At 52.0% G+C, this 23,767-nt stretch overlaps 1 protein-coding gene across 3 annotated transcripts in view; it reads left to right on the top strand.

Annotated features, from left to right (window-relative positions):
• The first annotated feature begins 707 nt into the window (after nt 1–707).
• Nucleotides 708–23,767, top strand: part of TEAD4 (TEA domain transcription factor 4) — an 86,199-nt gene continuing 63,139 nt past the window's right edge. Inside the window, exons 1-2 of one of the 3 annotated variants that reach the window (XM_033223196.1) lie at nt 708–1,425; nt 1,908–2,313. In XM_033223196.1, the coding sequence (XP_033079087.1) occupies nt 790–1,425; nt 1,908–2,313 (1,042 nt within the window). In that variant the 5' untranslated portion in view covers nt 708–789. Of the gene's footprint in view, nt 1,426–1,907; nt 2,314–23,767 lie in introns of those variants that run through there. The other 2 variants (XM_033223197.1, XM_033223195.1) reach the window with 2 other exon arrangements.

Genomic DNA, 23,767 nt, shown 5'->3' with positions numbered 1-23,767 from the left:
TGCAGGACTGGATGCTTAGCTCAGTGATGGCCTCATTGCTTGAAAGACTTTTGGAATACTTCTCTTGGAAACAACTTTGGCACCGATAGCACTTTCCTTTCAATATCTTCCACGGTAGCAATTGTTTTTCATTTATGCAGCATTTATCATGCACTTCCCTATCCCAGGCACCAGGCTGGTTCTGTGTGAAAGATAAGATAAATCGGACATTACTCTGTCTTCAAGGAAGTTTCTGTTTGGCAAGGGAGATAAGATCTAGACAACCACCCAACACAAGGCTAAGTGATAATGCCCCAGAAAAGTTTGGACTTGATTTTTGAAAAAAGCCAAAAGTCCTTTGGTTTCAGTCTCCTGGCCAGGTAGATGATGGTGCTGTCTGCCAGCACACTGCTTTAAGCCCGTTTGTCCTGAGCGTTTTGTTCCAGCACCCCCTGCCCCAACAAGAGACTCCTGGGCATGTGTGTCTGAAGTCCAGACTCTTGCCGATGGCAGTACACCCCGAGGCCTCCCCAGCTAAACTCTCTGAGCTCTCTGAGGGCAGGTGCTGAGGGCTGATCCTGGTCTTCACAGTATCTGGACTCATCATACATATTAGATGAATATTCATTGAGTCACTGAGCCCAAAAGGCGTCTCAGGGAATGCCACATGGACTTCAAACCGAGTGCCCTTTCTCCCATGTGGTTTACTCGTAGTGGCAGTTTTACAGATGCCCAAGGGGCAGGAGAGAAAAACGGAAAGGGCTAAAGCCGGGGAGGGCGAGCGAGGGGGCACCGGCGGCGGATCCGGGAATGGAGCCCGCGAGTTCCTGCTTCCTGGTTCCCCGGAGCAAGTGTCCTTCGGTGGGAGCCGCAGGGAAGGGAGCAGCCCTTCCTGCGCGCCGGGCGCCCGCCCCTTCCCCGGCCTCCCAGGGACTCGTGCGGAGGGACGCCGGGTGGCGGGGCGGGAGGCCGGGCCGCGTCCACCTCCCCTCGGGACAGCCCCACCCCGGCGAAGAGGAAGGATCTCGGCTCCTGGGAAAGAGAGTCGGAACCCCGCCAGGAGCGGAGGGCGCGGGGCGCGCAACGAGCAGGCAAAGAGTCGGAGCGGAGAGATCGAAGGGCGTGTGGGCGTGGGGGCCGCAGCCGCGGCCCGGGTGGAGGGGTCCCCGCAGTCCCTCGGTCCCCTCCCCCGCCGCCCGCCCCGGCCCGGCCCGGCCCCGCCCCGGCGGCCCGGCCCCTCGCCCGCCCGCGCTCCGCGCAGTCTCCTCCCCGAGGTGCCGGTGGCCCGGCCGCCACTCCCTCCGGCTCCCTCCCTCCAGCTCCCTCCCTCCCGCCGCGGCGCGCATCTCATTCCAGCCCTCATTCCGCGCATTCCAGCGTCCTCCTCGCACACTCGAGGCCAGGGGGCGGGAGGGCCGCAGCTCCGGCGCCGCCGCGTCCCGCCAGGTGAGAGGCGCCCGCGCCCGCCTCGCCCGCCGCACCCGCGGGCGCCCTCCCGGGCCGCGCGCCCCACGCCGCCGCCGCCGCAGCCGACCGCTCGCGCCGCGTGCTCGGCTGCTCTTTTCTCTCCGCGGCCCGCGTTCCCGCCTTGCACCTCTGCGCCCCGCCGCACTCCGTCCGGACCTCTGGCTTCCCTCCGCGCTCCGACGCTGCTCGCTGCCCCTCTCCCGCTTCCCTCCTGTCCGCCCCGCGCTCCCCTCCTCGGTCCCGGTTGACTCACTCCTCCAGGAATAGGGATCCCCGTGTTTTCCCGTCAGTCCCATTCTGGGAAAACTCCTCCCTCCCGCGCGCTCCGCTCCGCTCCGCTGGGTGCACCGGGGCCGGTCGGCGCGGGGTGGGCTTGGCCCCGCGGCCCCGCCTTCACTGCGCCGCCCGTCGGCCCCGGCCGGAGCCCGGCTCTACGCGCTGACGCCCTGTCGTCCCCGCAGAGCGATCGCCGCGGCCAGAAGAGTTGGCGCTCGGGGCGGACTCCTTGGAACTGGCTTAGCGCACACATCCCACCTTCCCGAACCCTGGGACCGGTAAGGCTGGGGAGCGGGGACTTGGTGGGACTTTGCCGGAGGGCAGGAGTCTGCGCGGTGAGTGCGGTGCTCCCTCTCGGGAGGAGACTGGGAAGAGCGAGGCACGTGGAGGCGGCGCGACTGAGGCTGGTGGAGGCGAAGCGGCTCCAGGGGCGGGTAAGGGGGGTGGACACTCGGGACTTTGGGGAAGAGGGAGGCCGGTGTGGAAAGGACCGGAGAGGCAGAACCGAGACCGTCGGCAACAGAAGAGACTCAGCACCCATGCCTCTTTTCTGCTGGGCCCTTTTCGAGCCTGGAAGGGAGAGACCTGGAGGTAAGCGGACTGCCTGTTTTAAGTGCAAAGGCGATGCGAAAGTGGGGGGACGCCTGCAAAAGGTCCTACACCCCAGGGCTTGGGAAGCTGCTGTGTTCCCTGATGGAGACTAGTGAATCGATCCAGGGAGCAGAACTTTCAAAGCCCAAAGTGAACATTTCCCCCGCTGTGCTCAGGCACCTGAGGCCCCGCGGACTGACTGCGTCTGTGCTGAATCTGTGTGACAACTGACTGCGAGTCTCCCTCGCTTTGAGTCTCTGTGTGGGTGATATCTATTCACGTGTGACTCACTTTGGCTTCCAGTGGGCGTATTTGTTTGTGTTGAACGTGAGTGACAGAGTGTGTGTATGTGTCTGCGTAAGAAGGGGCTCTCTGAAAGTGTGAGTATCTCTGAGTAGGTGTGTGATGCCACGTCTCTTCAGTGTGTGTTTCTCTTCGAGGATGTTGGTTCTGGCTAGGACTGTTCTTCCTCCCTACATAGCCGTGGGCAAGAGTCAGTGTCTTTGGTTGCCTGAGTGCGGGGATAATTTGACTGTGGTTTTGGAGTGTGTGGCCTCCAGGCTCCGTTTCCCCTGGACCGGGCAGAGCTGGAAGGAAGCTCTTCCTTCCAGCCAGGAGGCTGACTTTCTCGGGGCGAGGGTCTTGTGCTTGCCTGGAAGAGTTCCGAGAACAAGCTGGTAGGAGGCTGAAGGAAGTTGAGATCTTTGCCTTTGGGGGATGGGATGGGTGAGTGAGATTTGGGAAGGTTTGTTGGGGTGGATCCCTCAGAAAGAGGAGACAGTTTGGAATCTGGAGACTTGTGTAAATACTGCTTTTAAGTTGGCCCCCAATGACAAATACATAGGGAGGTATACCAACCTGAACTACTTTCTCCTGGTTTAGCTCTCCTTGGAGCTAACCAGGTAACCCAGTAGAAGAACCCCTCATTCTTTCCAACTTGCTAGACGTTCAGTATTTTCTTTGAGAAGAGGAATGAGTAGCTTGTTGCATGAGGGCCTCAACGTGGATATAATGTGTAGGGCTTTTTGGAAGGAAGGAGCCAGAAACTGTCTCGGGGATTGGGGGTTCTTGTCCCTGCTCCTCCATCCATCCTGAGGATTCAGATGTTCTTGTGGGAAACGCCTTATCCTCTCACCTCTTCAACCTGGTGTGCGATGGTCTAAAAGCAGCATTGATGGAGTGGAAAGGTCACAGGTTTGGTGTCAGGCAGACACAGGGTACAAATCCTGAGTCTCTCACTACCTTTAAGGCTCTCAGGCTGTTACCTGGTGGGTAATAGGAGGGGAGCTTGTCTGTCCAGAAAGTTTCCTGTGAAAAGTCGATGTTCGCAGAGTCCCCACGCAATAGCACAGTGCCTGGCACATCCCATGGACTCCATAGGATGGCTGTTGTATCCAGTGTTTCCTAAGCTTATTTCAGGAAGAACCTCTTTTTCTTAGGCATTAGTGTTTTTGGAACTCGTGTTTCTCCGAGCACCATCTGAGAAATCTTGCCCTGTCTATCATGTTTATTTAGCAAACATGGACCGAGCATTTACTGTGAGCCAGGCCCTACACTGTGTTCTACATCCTTAGGAATCAGGGTCCTAGTGGCCCAGGCAAGGAGGGAGGGGGACAGACAGGGCTTGGTCACCAGAGAACATAGTCCCAGCTTCTATTTTCTGATTCCAGTTTTGCCTTGGCCCCAGGGTGAGCTTGCTGAACATTATTAGATACCCTAATGTCAGCATCTAAGTCCCTTGTTTTATTTTATTTCACTTTTATTTTACTTTATTTTTATTTTATTTTATGTTATTTTATTTATTATTGAGACAGAGTCTCACTCTGTCGCCTAGGCTGGAGTACAGTGGCATGATCTTGGCTCACTGCAACCTCCGCCTCCTGGGTTCAAACAATTCTCCTGCCTCAGCCTCCTGGCCGGCTAGTTTTATATACATATATATATTTTTTTGAGATGGAGTTTCGCTCTTGTTGCCTAGGCTGGAGTGCAATGGTGTGATCTTGGCTCACCACAACTTCTGCCTCCCGGGTTCAAGCGATGCTCCTGCCTCAGCCTCCCAAGTAGCTAGGATTACAGGCATGTGCCACCATGCTCATCTAATTTTGTATTTTTAGTAGAGACACGGTTTCTCCATGTTGGTCAGGCTGGTCTCGAACTCCCGACCTCAGGTGATCTGCCCGCCTCAGCCTCCCAAAGTGCTGAGATTATAGGCGTGAACCACCGCTCCTAGCCATTTTTTGTACTTTATAGTAGAGTCGGGATTTCGCCATGTTTGCCATGCTGGTCTTGAACTCCTGACCTCAGGTGATCTGCCTCGGCCTCCCAAAGTGCTGGGATTACAGGCGTGAGCCACTGCACCTGGCCTAAGTCTCCCGTTTTAAAGATGGGGAAACTGATGCCTCTAGAGGGACAGTAACTTGCTTAACACCGCAACCCTGGCGAGTGGCAGAGCGGGGATTAGAACCGATGCTCTCCCTTTGGCGTTCTGTCTCCTACCCTGTGGATTGCAGTGCTTGTGCCCTCCCTACTCCCTGCAGCCGCCTTCATCCAACAGGCGGGGAAGCTGGAGCAGACTGACTTGGGCCATGCCTTGTGGCTCAGATAAGGTTGGTAGGAGCAGAAATCCTCTGCTCCATCCTGGCAGAAAGCACCTAGCTGTTCTGGGGAAGGAGCCATCTCACTGTACTATCTGTGGAGTCTGGAAGGGGCCCTCGGGTCTTTAAAACACACCCTCCTCTCCCCTTGATGAGCCGCCAGGTGAAGGTTCTCCCTATCTTTTTAGATCTCCTGGGTTGCAAATGTCACAGCCTCCTTTGATTTCCACTCTGGAGTCTTGCCCCATGACTGTCACAAAGCAACGCCTGTTGCCAAACCTGTAGCTCCTCCTCCTCCTTCCCAGTGGAAGTGGAGGACGTTGGTCCCCAGCTTTGGACCTTGCCTTTCCTGCAGTTGAGGTCAGTCCAGTGGCAGTTGGAAATTCAGGGCTTGTGAGGGTGGCTTTACCTTGCCTGTCTTCCTTTGCTCCCATGACCCTTTGTTGGCAGGGGTTGGACGACAGCTCCCTTTAAAGCTCTGAAATTGGAGCTGAACAGCTGCTCTCCAGTAAGGGGGGGTGAGGGGGCTGTCAGCAGCCTGGGGGGCCCAGGTGGAGGTGGGGGCAGGGCTTGGTCACTGGGGAGCACACAGTCTCCAGCTCCTGTCTTCTATTTCCAGTTTTGCCTGGACCGCTTCTGAAATGACAGTTCTTCCCTTGCTTTTGGTTTTTCCGGCTACTATCTGGGAGATTCTAATCACACCTGTGTGATCTGGCCCTGGGGCCTTTAGCTGGTAGGGACTGGATATTTGGGAAAATTTCCACTAGAACTCAGGTCTCCAAGATCTATGCCTACCTCCTCCTGCGTTTAATACAGGGGGGCTGCTGGAAGGGCCAGAGGATGGGCCAGGCTCCCTGTAGCAGGGGCCGGCTCCTTAGCTTGGCGTAGGCAGGCGGGCCCCCGTGGGTGGGGACTCTGCTTCCTTTGACCCAAACTTCATGGGAACAATAGACTTCAGAGGAGTCACCAGGGGCAGGAAATGGGAGCTGTGCTGAGGCAGGGGTGACCCTCCTGGGGGATGGGATTGCATATCCGGTAGAGGGTTGGGGGCAGTGCAGAGGGCGCTGGGGAGGGGCCGATGACACATAGGGTGGGCCTCTGGGGTGGGGCCCTCCTCCAAAGGGGGCTGTTGACTCAGCGTGAAGCTGGAGCTCAGTGCCGGTTCTGTGCTGAGTTTTACGCTCTGTCTTACTAGCACAAGTCTTGTGTTTGTCAGCCTCCTCTCGCGCCACGCTTGCCCCTGCCGGGACCTGGTCTTCCCCTTTCCCTCAAGCCCCTGAGTTGTCTTTGTGAATCATCCTGGGCAGGATAAAAGGCTGGTGTTGTTGCTCCCTGGCTGGTCTCCACCTTGGCAGTGAGCCTTGGGCAATTGTGGCTGGAACATCAGTTGGGTTGTGGGCAGAGCTCTAGGCAGAGAGTCCCAGGCTGGGGTCGCTGGACAACGTGAGGGATTTCTTTTTTTCTTTCTGAGACGGAGTTTTGCTTTTGTTGCCCAGGCTGGAGTGCAGTGCTGTGATCTTGGCACACCACCACCTCTGCCTCCCCGATTCAAGCAATTCTCCTGCCTCAGCCTCCTGAGTAGCTGGGATTACAGGTGCCCACCACCACATCTGGCTAATTTTTTTTTTTTTTGATAGAGACAGGTTATTTCCATGTTGGCCAGGCCGGTCTCGAACTCCTGACCTCAGGTGATCCACCCGCCTCGGCCTCCCAAAGTGCTGGGATTGCAGGCGTGAGCCACCTTGCCCAGCCACGAGGGATTTCTTTAGCCACAGGCAGAGCGAGACAGTGGGTGGCATGTTCTGGAGGCGGAGGACGCTTATCTTGCCTCCATCTTTGTAAGAGTGGACCAGACTTTGTGAGAAGGCCACAGCTTGCCCTGGGAGAATTGTGAGTCAGACCACATGAGCTGCTTTTCCTGAGTTCAGGTTGCCAGCTTTGGGGTCCCAGAGCAGGTGTAGGAGTGACCCCAAAACCACTGCCGGGACCTGGAAGGAGGGTAGGAGTAGTAGAGACAACACATGCTGCCTTGATTGGTTTCTTGGAGGGAGCAAGATGGGGACCCTGGAAGTGGCAGACTCTTAGAATTGATTCCTTGCCCAATTCTAGGTTAGATTTTTTTTTTTTTTTTTTTTTTTTTGAGACGGAGTCTCGCTCTGTCGCCCAGGCTGGAGTGCAGTGGCCGGATCTCAGCTCACGGCAAGCTCCGCCTCCCGGGTTCGCTCCATTCTCCTGCCTCAGCCTCCCGAGTAGCTGGGACTACAGGCGCCGCCACCTCGCCCGGCTAATTTTTTGTATTTTTAGTAGAGACAGGGTTTCACCGTGTTAGCCAGGATGGTCTCGATCTCCTGACCTCGTGATCCGCCTGTCTCGGCCTCCCAAAGTGCTGGGATTACAGGCTTGAGCCACTGCGCCTGGCCTATTTCTTTTTTTTTTAAACGAAGTCTCGCTGCCCAGGCCGGAGTGCAATGGCGCCATCTCGGCTCACTGCAACCTCCGCCTCCTGGATTCAAGCGATTCTCCTGCCTCAGCTTCCCAAGTAGCTGGGATTACAGGCACCTGCCACCACGCCTGGCTAATGTTTGTATTTTTAGTAGAAATGGGGTTTCACCATGCTGGCCAGGCTGGTCTCAAACTCCTGACCTCAGGCTATTCACCTGCCCTGGCCTCCCAAAGTGCTGGGATTACAGGAGTGAGGCGCGGCACCCGGCCCTGTTTCTCATTTCTATGGGCGTTGAGGGTAGCAAACATTGGCTGATAGAACCAGGGTTCATAATCATCTCAATTGACTGGAATGCTGCCATTAAGTAGAAAGATGAAGTTTAAAAATATTTCTCTCTTAAAATTAATACACGGACATTGTAGAAACCCTGGAAAATAAGGAAAGCCATAAAGGAAAAAACAAAATGATACATAATACTATAATTCGGGGCGGCTGGTATTTAGGTGAATGTCCTTCCAAATTTGTGTTCGTGCAAATCTATATATTTTAGCATAATTGCAATTATACTCTACCCTGTTTTTTTCCCTGCTGAATGCTATCTAATGGGTAATAGTACAAGTCGTAAAAATTATTTAAAACCATAATTTTAAGGATCCGAGTAACATTTCATTCTATGACTATACTATATTTATGCCCTACTGACTTTAAAAAATTGTTTTTAGTTTTTAGCTTTTAAAAATTACTTGACATTGAGCAATGTTGAACATGTACTTATCTCAAGAAGAAATCTAATAGGTCTAAGTGTAAAATCCTGCATTTAAGTTCAAAACATTAATTATGTAAGTCTGGAATAGAGTGGGAGTTACTATTAATTCATGTTGGGAGAAAAGGCTTGGGGTTTTTGGCTGAAGAAGGAAGGGAGAGGGAAATGAACATATTAGTGCCTATTAGATGCTAGACCGTTATTCTAGACATTTTTGCCTCCATCATCTCATTTCATCCTCTTAGCCCTGTGAGAAAGGGTTGGTTGGTTTGTTTTTTTTGTTTTGTTTTTTAACGTCTACTTTACGGAAGGGATACTGTAGAAGTTATACTGTAGTTGGAGTTTGTACCCAGGTCAGTCTGACTCTTAAACTGCCCCATTAAACCATAAGCCTGTGTGGGCCAGGGCTGTGGTAAGGTCTGTGTCAAAGGAACCTTAACCCACTAAGCTCTATGACACTCAGGCCGCATTGGAAGCCGCATCTGGTTTTGGAAAGTTTATATATCCTGAGCTGTTAAGTATTGAGCTCGCCATTTTTATGGGTCTTCCCCCCTACCCTCTACCAGTGATCTGATCTCAAACGTGTGGCTTTTTTTTTTTTTCTTTTTTGAGATGGAGTTTTGCTCTTGTTACCCAGGCTGGAGTACAATGGCACAATCTCAGCTCACTGCAACCTCCGCTGCCCAGATTCAAGTGATTTTTCGGCCACAGTCTCCTGAGTAGCTGGGATTACAGGCATTCACCACCGTGGCTAGCTAATTTTGTATTTTTAGTAGAGATGGAGTTTCTCCATGTTGGCCAGGCTGGTCTCAAACTCCCGACCTCAGGTGATCCGCCCGCCTCAGCCTCCCCAAAATGATGGGATAATAGGCGTGAGCCACCACGCCCAGTTTTTTTTTTTTGTGAGACAGGGTCTTATCTGTTACCCAGGCTAGAGTGCAGTGTTGCAATCACAGCCCACTGTGGCCTCAACCTCCCAGGCCCAAGTGATCCTCCCACCTCAGCTTTCTCAGCTATTCAGGTCTCAGTAGCTGGGACCACAGGTGAACGCCATGTCTGCCTAACATTTTTTTTTTTAATTTATTTTTTTTTTATTTTTTTTTTATTTTTTTGAGACGGAGTCTCGCTCTGTCGCCCAGGCTGGAGTGCCGTGGCCGGATCTCAGCTCACTGCAAGCTCCGCCTCCCGGGTTCATGCCATTCTCCTGCCTCAGCCTCCCGAGTAGCTGGGACTACAGGCACCCGCCACCTCGCCGGGCTAGTTTTTTGTATTTTTTAGTAGAGACGGGGTTTCACCGTATTAGCCAGGATGGTGTCGATCTCCTGACCTCGTGATCTGCCCGTCTCGGCCTCCCAAAGTGCTGGGATTACAGGCTTGAGAATTTTTATTTTTTATAGAGACAGGATCTCTCTGTTGTTCCCAGGTTGGTGTTTTTTTGTTTTGTTTTGTTTTGTTTTAATAGATAGGATCTTGCTCTGTTGCCCAGGCTGGAGTGCAGTGATGTGATCATAGCTCACAGTAGCCTCAAGCTCCTGTGCTCAGATGGTCCTCCTGCCTCAGTCTCCCAAGTAGCTGGGATGACAGGTATGCACCACCATGGCCTGCCAATTTTTAAAACTTTTTGTAGAGATAAGGTCTTGCTATCTTTATCTTGCCCAGGCTGGTCTTAAACTCCTTGCCTCAAGCAATCCTCCAGCTTCAGCCTCCCAAAGTGCTGGGATTATAGGTATGAGCCACTGTGCCAGGCCTGTGAGTGTCTTAACAGAGGCTGGATGAGGACTTAGAACCTGCCCATCATCTGAGTGCTGTCATTTCTCACTTCTAGAAGGTAGGCACCCTTTGCAGCAGCAGCAGATAAGGTCCTTCTGACCTGAAGTCTATTACTTCATTATGTAGAACCACGTAAAACTACAGTCGGCCCTTTGTATCTGTGGGTTCCATATGGATTCAACCAACCCTAGATCGACAGTGTTCAGGGGAAAACACTCCCCAGAGTTCCAAAAAGCAAAACTTGAATTTGCTGCTCACTGAAAGCTGCATTGAGTCCATGCAAATGAAGTGATGTTCGTGCGTTGTGTTAGGTATGATAAGTAATCTAGAAATGATGTAAAGCTCATGGGAGGTTGAGCGTAAGTTATATGCAAACGCTGTACCATATTCTATGAGGGACTTGAGCATCCTCGGGTTTCAGTATCCTTAGGGGCCTTGGAACCCATCCCCACAGGTACCAGAGGACTGCGGCACACAGAGTTTCATTATGTAGAACTTGTTAGGGATGCTTTGGAGGGGTCTCTGCCCTGCTTGGGAAATTGGACTAAGTCACCCCCAGGGCCACTGCTTCCTCAAAGATTTTGTGGTCCTGGGCCTCAGGTTCTCCACATGTCAGCATGCGGGGGTTCCATGAGATGATGTGTGAAACATTTTCCCACCTTGACACTTTGGGATTCCTGCCACAGGGAGGTAGAGCTAAGCGGCACCTGGAGCTGGAGGCAAGGCACGAGGGTGCAGTGTCCGAGCAGTCAGAGGAAGCAGAATGGGGAGATGAGGCAATTAATTGCATGGCTGCCGTCATCTTTGTCCAAGTGACCACGGTGTTAGGAACAGGCTGAATCTGGGTCCTGCCCTGAGGCTGGAGGGTGGGGAGGGTGACCCCCCACAACCCCAGAGAGTAGTGGCTGTCAGTGCAGACTCCGGTGTGGTGCTGTCCCATAGAAATACAATGTAAGGCCGGGCGCAGTGGCTCAAGCCTGTAATCCCAGCACTTTGGGAGGCCGAGATGGGCGGATCACGAGGTCAGGAGATCGAGACCATCCTGGCTAACACGGTGAAACCCCGTCTCTACTAAAAAATACAAAAAACTAGCCAGGCAAGGTGGCGGGCGCCTGTAGTCCCAGCTACTCGGGAGGCTGAGGCAGGAGAATGGCTTGAACCCAGGAGGCGGAGCTTGCAGTGAGCTGAGATCTGGCCACTGCACTCCAGCCTGGGCGACAGAGCGAGACTCTGTCTCAAAAAAAAAAAAAAAAAAAAAAAAGAAATACAATGTAAGCCTAGGAGCTACATTTAAAAAGTAAACAGAGCTGGGTGCAGTGACTTTTGCCGATGGTCCCAGTTACTCAGGAGGCTGAGGCGGGAGAATTGCTTGAGCCCAGGGATTTGAGACCAGCCTGGGCAACATAGTGAGACCCCTGTCTCTAAAAAAAAGAAAGGAAAAATTAACTGGTCAAATGCATTGTAATGATATATTATTTAACCTATGTCTACAATATTATCATTTTAACATGTAATCAGTAATAAAAAGTATCAGTGAGATAGTTGACCTTTTTTTCACGCAAAGCGTTAGAACTGTAGTGTGTATTGTACACTTAATAACACATCTCAGTTTGGACTAACCACATTTCTTGTGTTCAGTAACCACGTGGGGCTGGTGGCCGTGGTTGGCACAGTGTGGCTTGGTTGGATCTCTGTTCTGCCACTTAACACCTGGCTGGGATAGTAAGGTTAATTGAACCAACCTCATATGGTGTATGTGAAGACTAAATGAGTTACTATCTGTAAAGTGCTTAGTTCTTTCCCTGGCACATAATAACCACTGTGTAAGTGTTTGTCAAATAACTTAAGGACCTATAAATGGTTCTTGAAAACTATCGAAGCTGGAATTTGTAAGAGGTAGGGGTCGATGATGTGTGTGGAAAAACGCAATCGTAGAGTGGCCCTGTGGAGTTACTGATCGTCTATGCCCGTACTGTGGTAGTTCTCCATAATGAAATGAACTTCAGATCCGAAGATCCTAATCTACTCGTTGCTGTAAAGAGTGCCTGCCTTCTGGAAGTGAGAAATGACAGCATCCTGATGACAAGACAAGTTCCCATCCCTCAGCAGGTGCATCCTGAGCATCTGTCTGCCTGGGGCTCGAACTGTGCTGGGTGGCACGCAGGAAGCAAAAGCATCCTCGGAAATGCTCCATCATAAATTGCATGACCTCATGTTGGAATGAGAGGTGGGGTCACTTCCAGCTCTTGGAGGTTGAAGCAATAGCTGCTGCTTATGCAAGAGAAGAAGTAAGTTGTACTAGTGCCTCTCATACCTCCTCAGAGCACGGCCAACTCTCCTCTCTTGGCATCAGCTCCCTCCGATTGCATCTGCCCTCGCCCAATCCACAGCAGCCGCAGCACCCACGGTGTGCCTGGCACTGTGCTAGGTGCAGCGGGAGTATGGATTGGAAGCCCTGGTTCCTGTCCTCACGGAGCTTGCAGGGAGATGGACTGTGAAGCTAGCAATAACATGCTTCTAGATGAAAGAACATGCACAAGCAGGGTATGTGGCAGTGCCTGGTAAAGGATGACTGATTCTATCCCAAGAGGAGGAGGCAGCTGAGCTGGCTTTGAGAGTGGGTGGGGTTTTGACAAGCGTGTATATGTCTATGAATTCGTGTAAGAGAGAGGGAAGCAGACAGAGAGGAAGAGAGACAGAGAAATATCCTTGAGAAGACAGAGGAAATGTAGTGATTTGAGGGCTGTTGTCATGAAGTGATGAGAGGAGGGGAGATAAGTGAGTATTATGTTTTTTGCGGGTTTTATTTTTACATCTTCTTTTTTTTTTTTTTCCTGAGGTGCAGTCTCATCTGTCACCCAGGTTGGAGTGCAGTGGCACGATCACAGCTCACTACAACCTCCGCCTCCCAGGTTCAAGTGATTCTCCTGCCTCAGCCTCCCAAATAGTTGAGATTACAGGCATGTGTCATGATGCCCAGCTATTTTTTTGCATTTTCAGTAGGGACAGGGTTTCTCCATGTTGGTCAGTCTGGTCTCAAACTCCTGACCTCAAGCGATCCCCTGGCCTCAGCCTCCGAAAGTGCTGGGATTATAGGCGTGAGCCACAGAGTCTCACTCTGCCACCCAGGCTGGAGTGTGGTGGTGTGATCACAGCTCCCTTCAGCCTTGACCTCCTGGGCTCAAGCAATCCTCCTGCCTCAGCCTCCTGAGTAGCTGGGACCACAGGTGTGTGCCACCACACCTGGCTAATTTTTAAAAAATTATTTCTAGAGATAGGATCTCACTGTGTTACCCAGGCTGGTCTCAAACTCCTGGGCTCAAGCCATCCTCCTGCCTCGGACCCGCAGAGTGCTTGGATTACAGGTGTGAGCCACCATATCTGGCCAAGTGGCTTTATGAACAGTGTAGGTTTGACCTTGACCCTCTGGGCAGGATAAGAAGGTCTTTACATTTTTATTTATTTATAATCAGGTAGCATTTCTTTTTTTTTTTTTTTTTTCTTTTTTTCTTTTTGAAACGGAGTTTCGCTCTTGTTGCCCAGGCTGGAGTGCAATGGTGCAATCTTGGCTCTCTGCGACCTCCGCCTCCTGGGTTCAAGCAATTCTCCTGCCTCAGCCTCCTGAGTAGTTGGGATTACAGGCATGCGCCACCATGCCTCGCTAATTTTTTGTATTTTTAGTAGAGACAGGGTTTCTCCATATTGGTCGGGCTGGTCTCAAACTTCAACCTCAGGTGATCTGCCCACCTCGGCCTCCCAAAGTGCTGGGATTACAGGCATGAGCCATTGCATCTGTAGAATAATGTCTCATTCCATAAAATAGAGTGAATCTTCCCCTAAATTTATTTTTAACATACATACAGCAAAATACACTGTTTTTGGTAAATAGTAAGTGTTGACGAATGCACAGAATGTGTTTTCACCGCCACCATCAAGGTACAAGACAGTTCCATCCCCCAAACAATTCCATCATGCAGTGGCCCCTTGGAGGTCATCCCACCCCGTTCCCCTCATGCCATCCCCGGGCCACACTGATCTGTTCATTCCTGTAATTTTGCCTTTCAAGGATGTCTCACAAATGGAATCATGCCGTTACATAGCTCTTTGCGTCTTTGCTTTTTTCTTTTTTTTTTTTTTTGAGGCGGAGTCTCGCTCTGTCGCCCGGACTGGAGTGCAGTGGCCAGATCTCAGCTCACTGCAAGCTCCGCCTCCCGGGTTCACGCCATTCTCCTGCCTCAGCCTCCCGAGTAGCTGGGACTACAGGCGCCCGCCACCTCGCCCGGCTAGTTTTTGTATTTTTAGTAGAGACGGAGTTTCACCGTGTTAGCCAGGATGGTCTCGATCTCCTGACCTCGTGATCCGCCCATCTCAAAAGTGCTGGGATTACAGGCTTGAGCCACCGCGCCCGGCCACGTCTTTGCTTTTTTCACTCAGCAAGGTCATAGCTCACTGCAGCCTTGACCATCCAGGCTCAAGTGTCCCTCCCACCTCAGCTTCCTGAGTAGTGGGGACCATAGGCACATGCCACCACGCCTGGCTTATTTTTGTACTTTTTGTAGAGATGGGGTTTTGCCACATTACCTAGGCTGGTCTTGAACTCCTGGCTCAGACAATCCACCCGCCTTGGCCTCCCACAGTTGTGGGTGTGTGCCACCATACCCAGCTGTTGTTCTGAGAGTTCTTTAATATTCTGGATACAGGTTCTTTGTCAGGACAGTCAGATATGTGATTTACAGATGTTTGGAGAAAATTCATTTATGGAGAAAGTCTTCAGAAGATGATGGGAGTGAGGAACGATGAACGTGAGGCAAGAGTTTGGTGTCCCGAACTGTGGCCTTTCTCAGAGTGCAAGATGGGACCAGGAATGAGAAGTGGGGTACACCTAGAGAGTGACCTATGAGAAAGAGGAGTCCGAGAAGCTCTGTTCCTGGCATAGAGCATGGTTCAGAATGAGAGGCACAGGTGGGAATTTTGGTTTGCCAGGCATCCTTCCTGCCTGGCGGGCTGCACCTGGTCTGCTGCTAATGGCCTGCTGGGTCAGGCTGGGCTGGCCCCGTCCAGAAAAACAAATGTTCATGTCCAGCCTACATTTCAATCACTTCCATGGCCTTGTTTCCAAACTGGATGACCGTGCCCTCTGGAATGGGAGGTGCGGTAACTGTCAGGCCTGCAGGAGTAAGGTACTGGATGTGTGGCTGGTGCAAGACAGCATCAGTGGGGTGAGTTTTCTGGGTCAGGGTGGGTCCTCTGGGATGGTAACCTCAGCGTAGGGTCTGAGTGAAGGCTTCCAGCTATTTTTGTTTTCTTTCTTTTTTTTTTTTTTGAGACAGTCTCATTCTGTCACCCAGACCGGAGTGTAGTGGCACGATCTTGGCTCACTGCAGCCTCTGCCTCCCAGGTTCAAGATGCCTTACCCTCCTGAGTAGCTGGAATTACAGGTTTGAGTCACCATGCCTGGCTAATCTTTGTATTTTTAGTAGAGATGGGGGTCTCGCCATGTTGGCCAGGTTGGTCTCGAACTCTTGACCTCAGGCGATCCACCTGCCTCGGCCTCCCAAAGTGCTGGGATTACAGGCATGAGCCACCGTGCCCTTCCGACTTTGAGCTGTTAACAGAATATCTGAAACATCATAATCTTCCTTCCTATCCCTGACCAGGCAGGGTGGCTCTGGGACAGAAGACTTCTATGAAAAATGACCAAGGCCAGGATGGATGCTGCCTCCCACCTCTTGTCCAAGCTCATTCTAACCCCACCTGTTCCTGTGTCCTCAGAGCTGTGGCCCAGTCCAGACGCTCAAGTCTTCATTCTTCCCCCGGGGGTGCAGGTGCTTTTCTGATAGAGCTGGAGAGCACGGCCGAGCTGAAGAGTCCTACTTTCCTGGAGGTCCTACTGCCCTGCTGCCTCCAGGATGCCCTGTGGCTCCCTGAGGCTCTGGGTCGTGGAAGGCGTTCCCTGGTGTGGAGATTCCCTCTTCTGCCTGGCTCCTCCTTCTCCCTGGGCAGGGCATGTACTGAGGCCCCACCCAGGGTGCCTGTGCTGCTTGGACACCTGGTTTGGGCTGACCCTTGGGTTCTGACAGGGTGGGACCCTCCTGCCTCTCTTTGAGACAGCAGCTGATTGAGGGCAAACCCACCCCCGAGGCTGAGGAAACAAGTGTGCTGGCTTTGATGGGATTCCAGGGCAAGCGCTTCTGTTAGTCACTCCCGGGCTAAATCTATTAATATTTTCAGATCTGCATTTTCCTAGGACACGCCTACTTAAAATGAAGCCAACTGGTTTGGTTCAGTACTTTTGCCTCTCAAGTACTGTATTTTCATAACTTTTGCTTTATTTTACTTTTTAAATTTTGTATTTATTTATTTATTTATATTTTTATTTATTTATTTTTTTTGAGATGGAGTCTCACTCTGTCGCCCAGGCTGGAGTGCAGTGGCCAGATCTCAGCTCACTGCAAGCTCCGCCTCCCGGGTTCACGCCATTCTCCTGCCTCAGCCACCCTCAAGTAGCTGGGACTACAGGCGCCTGCCACCTCGCCTGGCTAGTTTTTTTTTGTATTTTTTAGTAGAGACGGGGTTTCACCATGTTAGCCAGGATGGTCTCGATCTCCTGACCTCGTGATCCGCCCGTCTCGGCCTCCCAAAGTGCTGGGATTACAGGCGTGAGCCACCGCGCCCGGCCTGCACGTTATTTTAGTCCATAGTTCACATTAGGGTTCCTCCTGTTGTTGTCCACTCTATGGGTTTTGGCACATGGGCAATAACGTGTACCCACCATTACAGTGTCATGCAGAATAGTGTCACTGTTCCCCAAATCCTCCAGGTTCCATTTGTTCATCCCTCCTTCCCACTTCTGGCAACCACTGATCTTCTGACTGTCTCTGTAGTTTTGCCTTTTCTAGAATGTCATATTGTTGGAATCATACTATGTGGCCTTTTCAGATTGGCTTCTCTCACTTAGTAATATGCATTTGAGTTTCCTCCATGTCTTCATAGCTCATTTCTGTGTTTTTTTTTTTTTTTTTGAGACAAAGTCTCACTCTGTCATCCAGCCTGGAGTGCAGTTGCACGATCTCGGCTCACTGCGACCTCCGCCTCCCGGGTTCAAGTGATTCTCCTGCCTCAGCCTCCCGAGTAGCTGGGATTACAGGCATGTGCCACCACGCCCGGCTAATTTTTGTATTTTTAGTAGACACAGAATTTCGTTGGCCAGGCTGGTCTTAAATTCCTGACCTCAGACGATCCGCCTGCCTAAGCCTCCCAAAGTTCTGGGATTACAGGCGTGAGCCTCCACGCTTGGCCAGCCCATTTCTTTACTTTTTTTTTTTTTTTTTTTTTTTGCTGAGTAATATTACATCCCCCACCTTTTGTTTTTGCAAATGAAGGCACTGAGGCCAAGAGAGGGGAAGTGACTGGCTCCAGAGGCACCGCGAATCTGTAGCAAAGCTGCGCTTGGAAGCAAATGGGCCTTCCTCTGGGTACCTGTTTTGAGGGGCCTCTGGGCCGGGCGCTGTTCTGGAACTAAACCTGTTTCATCACAGCTTCTGGACTGTTTAATCACAATCCAGAGGCTGAGGGGAGGCCAGGGGCAAGGGCTTTGTTCACCACTTGCCTTGACCCACTTCCTGCACGTGTTGGGTGGGGCCTGCAGATACCCACACCCCTGACACAGAAGGGGTTGTGGGGGAAGGGGGGTCGGTGAGGTCCCAGCTTCCACCTCCCTGAGAGCTGAGGAGATGGGATGCTGGGGCCAGGCCTGTATTCACCAGGCCTGTACTCACTGCGCAGTCCTGGGGGCTGGGTGGGAAGAGACTGCTTGGGTTGGGCCTGAGCTGGGCCTGCAGCGTTTAGGAATCTTATCTCCCTCCATTGCTCTTTGAGCTGCCCCTCCCACTGGAGACTCCTCCCGGCTGGCCTGCATCCATCTCCACCTACTTATTACCTCCCCTCTTGCTAGCCTGCAGGCCTCCTGCTCCTTCCTCTCCATCCCGCCCTCCATCACCCTTCATGATGACTACAGGGCAGTGACGGAGAATGTGTGACGAGCCCCTTTTTGGGCCGGGCTCTGTGCTCCTGTCTCATGGACATGATGGGATTCAATCCTCACAGCAGTTCTTTGGGGAGAATGAGATTGCATTGGTGCCTCTTCAGTGGTTGGGAGGGCACTGAGGCTTAGAGAGGTCGAGTAGCTTGCTCAGGACTCCTAGGTCCCTGTGAGGCTGGGCCAGGACCTGAGCTCAGGCATCTGAGTCCAGAACCCAAATGCTAAATCTCTGCTCCATGGCGCCTCTCTCTCTCTCTCTCTCTCTCTCTCTCTCTCTCTCTCTCTCTTCTCTCTCTCTCTTTCTCTCTCCCCATCCTGCTCTCTCTCCCTTTCCCCCTTGCCACCTTTTCCCTCTTTTGACTAGGCATTGCTCAAGGGGTCCAGCTCTCTGACGTTTGTTCCAACATCTCCATAGCCTGGGAAGGATTGTGGAGCCTCTCCTCCTCTCACCCGCTCCGCATTCCCGTCCCGTCCTGAAGCCGGGTGTGACGAAAGCCGCACACCAAAGGATGGCCGGGATGGTGCTGCTGTGCGTTGCGTGGCAGGGGCTTTACTTGCTTTTCTCAGTCCTCAGTGGCTCTGCAGGCAGGAATGCTCATCCCCGTTTGACAGGTGATGAAACAAGCTCTGGGGCAGCTTCAATAAGCTCCTGAACGGCTGTGCCACGTAGCTGGTGAGAGGCAGGTTTAACTCAGGGCACAGGACTTGGAGGCATCTTAATGGGTCCCAGACTTCATGTGGCCTTTCCCTGAGAACCTGTTGCGTTTCAGGAGAGGAAGGGGCACCGCTCAGCATGAGGGAGGGACTCCAGTGGTGGGAGCTCGGGCCCCGGGACAGCTAGGTTTTCTTGGTCTTGTTTTCCGAGAAGGGCCCTTTTCTGGCCTCCAGCAGGCCCTGGCCCTTCCGAAATCACAGTAGGGTCTGTGTTTCTAATTGAAATCACAGTGGGGTCTGTTTTTTCTAATTGAGTACACGGCCTGGCCCAGCCTGGTCCAGCCCAATCCATTTCTCTGCTGGGTTCTTTCCTTCTCCACCACTCCCTTGCCTTCCATCCCCAGGGACTCACCTGCCTGTGACCTGGGGACTCTCCTGTGCTTCTCTTTTCCTTTCCAGCTGTAACCAGGCCCTTTCCTTTGTCTCCTGTATTTTGGGCCCAGGTCCCCTGCAGTCCCTCTTTTCCTTCTCTGCCCTCTTCTTTTTGTCTTCTAGCTCCTGGTGCGCTTTAAACAGGTTTTTTTGGTGAAATATATGTAACATAAAATTTGCCATTTGAACTCTAAATGTGCAGTTCAGTGGCATTAAGGACATTCGCAGTTGTGCTATGGTCTCCTGCTTCCATCTCCAGAACTTCTTCATCTTCCCGGACGGAAATGCTGTACCCATTAAACAGTAACTGTCTGGTTTTTTTTGTCTTTTGGTTTGTTTGTTTGTTTGTTTGTTTTTTGAGAGGGAGTCTCACTTTATCGTCCAGGCTGGAGTGCAGTGGTGCAGTCTTGGCTCGGTGCCTCTGGGGTTCAAGCGATTCTCCTCCCTCAGCCTCCTGAGTAGGTGGGACTACAGGCCTGCGCCACCACTCCTGGCTAATTTTTGTATTTTTAGTAGAAACAAGGGTTCACCATGTAGGCCAGGCTGGTCTTGAACTTCTGACCTCAGGTGATCCACCTGCCTTGGCCTCCCAGAGTGCTGGGTTTACAGGTGTGAGCCACCTCACTTGACAATGATTTTTTTTTTTTTTTTTTTGAGATGGAGTCTCGCTCTATCGCTGGGGCTGGAGTGCAGTGGCCGGATCTCAGCTCACTGCAAGCTCCGCCTCCCGGGTTTACGCCATTCTCCTGCCTCAGCCTCCCGAGTAGCTGGGATTACAGGCGCCTGCCACCTCACCTGGCTAGTTTTTTTTTTTTTGTTTTTTTTTTTTGTATTTTTTTAGTAGAGACGGGGTTTCACCGTGTTAGCCAGGATGGTCTCGATCTCCTGACCTCGTGATCCGCCCGTCTCAGCCTCCCAAAGTGCTGGGATTACAGGCTTGAGCCACCGCGCCCGGCCTGACAATGATTGTTAATGTTCTGAATGAAACTCCCCATTGCCCCATCCCCAGCCCCGGATAGTCTGTCTTCGGCTGTCTCTATGAATTTGCATATTCTCGGTACCTCGTGGACGTGGAATGGTATAAGATTCGTCCTTTCATGGCTGGCTTGTTTTACTTAGCGCAATGTCCTTAAGGTTCATCAATGTTGTAGCCTATGTCAGAATTTCATTCCTTTTTTTTTTTTTTGAGATGGAGTCTCACTTTATTGCCCAGGCTGGAGTGCAGTAGTGTGATCGCAGCTCACTGCAACCTCCTCCTCCCTGGTTCAAGCGATTCTTGTGCCTCAACCTCCCAAGTAGCTGGGATTATAGGCACCTACCACCACGCCTGGCTAATTTTTGTGTTTTTAGTAGAGACAGGGTTTCACCTTGTTGGCCAGGCTGGTCTCAAACTCCTGACCTCAGGTGATCTGCCTGCCTCGGCCTCCCAAAGTGCTAGGATTACAGGCATCAACCACCGTGCCTGGCCATTTCATTCCTTTTTAAGGCTGAATCATATTCTATTATGTGGATGCAGCACATTTTGTTTATGCATTCCTCTATTGATGGACGTTTGGGCTGCTTCCCCTTTTGACTCTCCTGGTGCCTTTTGACATTCTTTGCTTAGAAACAGTAGACAGCACTTCTGCACTATGTTTGGGGCCACTTGAAGGAGCAAAACCACCCACAAAAGTGCAGAAGTCATAGCACTAAATAGACCGAGAACAAGACACTTGCTTACAGCAGGAGAACTGACCCAGGTAGACAAAGTGCAGCATTGCCGACCTCAGCTGGGAGCGCGCGTCAGGCGGTGAGAATGTGTGGCTTCTCAGTGCACGTATGGGTCCGTGAATGACTGTGAAAGTGCTGGGAGCAGTGATTTGGGGGTTAGAAATTTTAGCAAGTTGGCAAACTTGTAAATACAAAATCTGTGACTATTCTGTGATCAATGAGGGTTGACTGTACTTGCATCTTCATAGATGACTCTCCCTCCTTCCTTCCTGAGATGACAGCGTTCATCCATTCAGGAAGGCAGAGCCCACATGACCCAATCACATCTTAAAGGCTCCATCTCCCAACATTCCTGTGTTGAGGATTAAGTTTGTTTTTTTTTTTTTTAAGAGAGAGTCTCGCTCTGTCGCCCAGGCTGGAGTGCAGGAGTGCAGTGGCGCGATCTGCAAGCTCCGCCTCCCGGGTTCACGCCATTCTCCTGCCTCAGCCTCCGGAGTAGCTGGGACTACAGGCGCCCGCCACCTCGCCCGGCTAATTTTTTTGTATTTTTAGTCGAGATGGGGTTTCACCGTGTTAGCCAGGATGGTCTCGATCTCCTGACCTCGTGATCCACCCGCCTCGGCCTCCCAAAGTGCTGGGATTACAGGCGTGAGCCACCGCACCCAGCCAAAGGGGATTAAGTTTTTAACCCACGAATTTGAGGGGCACATTTATATCAGAGCAGTGACCAATGCCTGGCATATAGTACATGCCCAGTGAACAGTGAGTGAGTGAAGGGCACAAGGACTGAAGTACCCGTGCTGAGGTGTTAGGCTTTTAGGCATGAGAATCAGCAGGGAGAGATCTTTCTGGCGGGGGAGCCTGTTCCTCTTCTCCCTAGGAACAGACCCTCTCCTGTGCTCATTGAGAGGCATCCAGTTTTAGTCATGGAGGTTGGAATTGTGTGGCAGAGAAGTGCAGGCCTGAGATGTAGCTCTAGTCCCAGTTTTAACAGCTTTTGTGGTCTTAGGCAAGTCACTTCACCTCTCAGGGCCTTAGTCTCCTCACTTGTACATTGGAGGGCAGTTTTCTCCCCTGCGATTCTTTCCGCACACAAACCCTGGGAACCCTGCCTCTCTCAGCTGGGACCTTCACTGGAGGCTGTGGGAACAGTGGGGTCCATGCAAAGAAAGAGACCAGGAAGTCTTCATGTCTGCAAAGGGAAACTTCTCTAGCTCCCCTTAGCCCCTTAGCCTGCCAATCCAGGCTACCCCTCCCTCCTACTCTGCACATCTAACTTGCATCTCTCATGCTGCAGTCAGATCATCCGCCTTCCTATTGCTGACAGAAGTGTTGGCAAAATAGGCCGGACGTGGTGGCTCACGCCTGTAATCCAGCACTTTGGGAGGCCGAGGCGGCCGGATCACTTGAGGTCAGGAGCTCGAGACCAGTCTGGCCAACATGGTGAAACCCCACCTCTACTAAAAATACAAAAATTAGCTGGGCGTGATGGTGTACGCCTGTAATTCCAGCTGCTCAGGAGGCTGAGGCAAGAGAATCTCTTGAACCTAGGTAGGAAGTGGAGGTTGCAGTGAGCCTATATTGCTCCACTGTACTCCAGCCTGGGCGACAGAGAAAGACTTTGTCTCAATTAAAAAAAAAAAAGTGTTGGCAAAATAGGTCAAAGAAGCATCATAGCCGGGCACAGTGGCTCACGCCTGTAATCCCAGCACTTTGGGAGGGTGAGGTGGGCGGATGATCTGAGGTCAAGAGCAAAACTCCATCTCAAAAAAAAAAAAAAAAAACCAAAAGCAGCATCGTGATGGGCAAGAGGCAGCTTGCAGTGGGGAAGGGCTTCAGAGCCACAGACTGAGCCTTGACTCTTACTGACTTTGGGCTGGGGTTACAGCACTTCACCTTGAGGAACCTCCGCGTCTTCACCTGCCAAATGGGGCAGTGCAGCTACCTCAGCGGGATGGGGGCAGGACTGGAGGAAGATGTCGTCAAGTGCTTTGCCCAGTGCCTGGTGCAGAGTGGGCATTCGAAACTGGCACCTCCTAGTGTTAAAGTAGTAAAGCGTGTGTCCTTCAGTGTCCTGGGCACCTCTTTGACACTCAGGCCTCCCACAAGTGCTGGGCTGCCTGTATCCGTCCTGCAGGGTCCCCTGCCCAGGGCACAGAGGCTTGCACTGTGTGAGGAGGCAGCACAGCCCACCCGGCACTGCCTGCGGGACAGGTTCTTCTTTCCCGCCCAGGTCCCCTGGCCTCCTCCCTTTGTCTCCTAGCTCCTGAGTTTCCAAGCCTAGTTAGCATGGAAGGCTTAACAGACAACGGATGGACCAGAGTAGCACTGCACATTCAGGCAATCGGTGTAGCAGCTCAGGGACCTCTGGGAACTGGGACTCAGGGAAGCCTTCAGGGTGGAGGGGGCCTCTCAAGAGTTTGTTGATGGACTGTTGACAGGAATTAAATGAGTACTGAGGCCCACCCTAAGCAGGGAAGCAGCAGGAATAGACTTGGGGCTCAGGAGATGGTGAGAAGCCCAGGGCTGCTGCAGGGTAGTGAGGATGACCCTGGAAGAAGGCTGGGGTCTGCTGCTCCTCTTTCCCCCGTCTTATTTTAAGAGATGACTTCTCCATTTCTTGGTTTGAGAGGTGAAGCCCGGTGACCCCCAAAGTCAGGATATTTTCTTCTGAATTCTCGGTCACAGCTCTAGAGGCTGGAGGAGTTGCGAGGGGCTTAGGGATCACAGTGGCCGCAGAAGGCTCTGAAAGGAGGGCTCTGGGAGCGTGAGATGGACGGGACTGGGGAGAGGACGTGACTGGGGAGAGGACGTCAGCTTGGCCTTGGGTCTGGTTCTGTCTTTTCTCAGGGCAGGTCTTTTGCCCTCCCTGAGGCTTGGCCTCTCCCTTTGGAACTTAGCATCCTGATTCTCTTCCTGTCCTGAAAGTGTTTTTGGAGGAGCTTATTGTTCTGAGTATTAGGGAAATCTTAATAAAAGCCCATACATTCCTGATCCTTCTGGAAATTCCTGAGTAATTAGCACCTGTGGGCCCTAGGGTGGAACAA

Source organism: Trachypithecus francoisi, unplaced genomic scaffold (assembly GCF_009764315.1).
Source record: "Trachypithecus francoisi isolate TF-2019V2 unplaced genomic scaffold, Tfra_2.0 Lachesis_group11, whole genome shotgun sequence".
Lineage (NCBI taxonomy): Eukaryota > Metazoa > Chordata > Mammalia > Primates > Cercopithecidae > Trachypithecus > Trachypithecus francoisi.
This window is presented reverse-complemented; position numbering and strand designations above follow the sequence as displayed.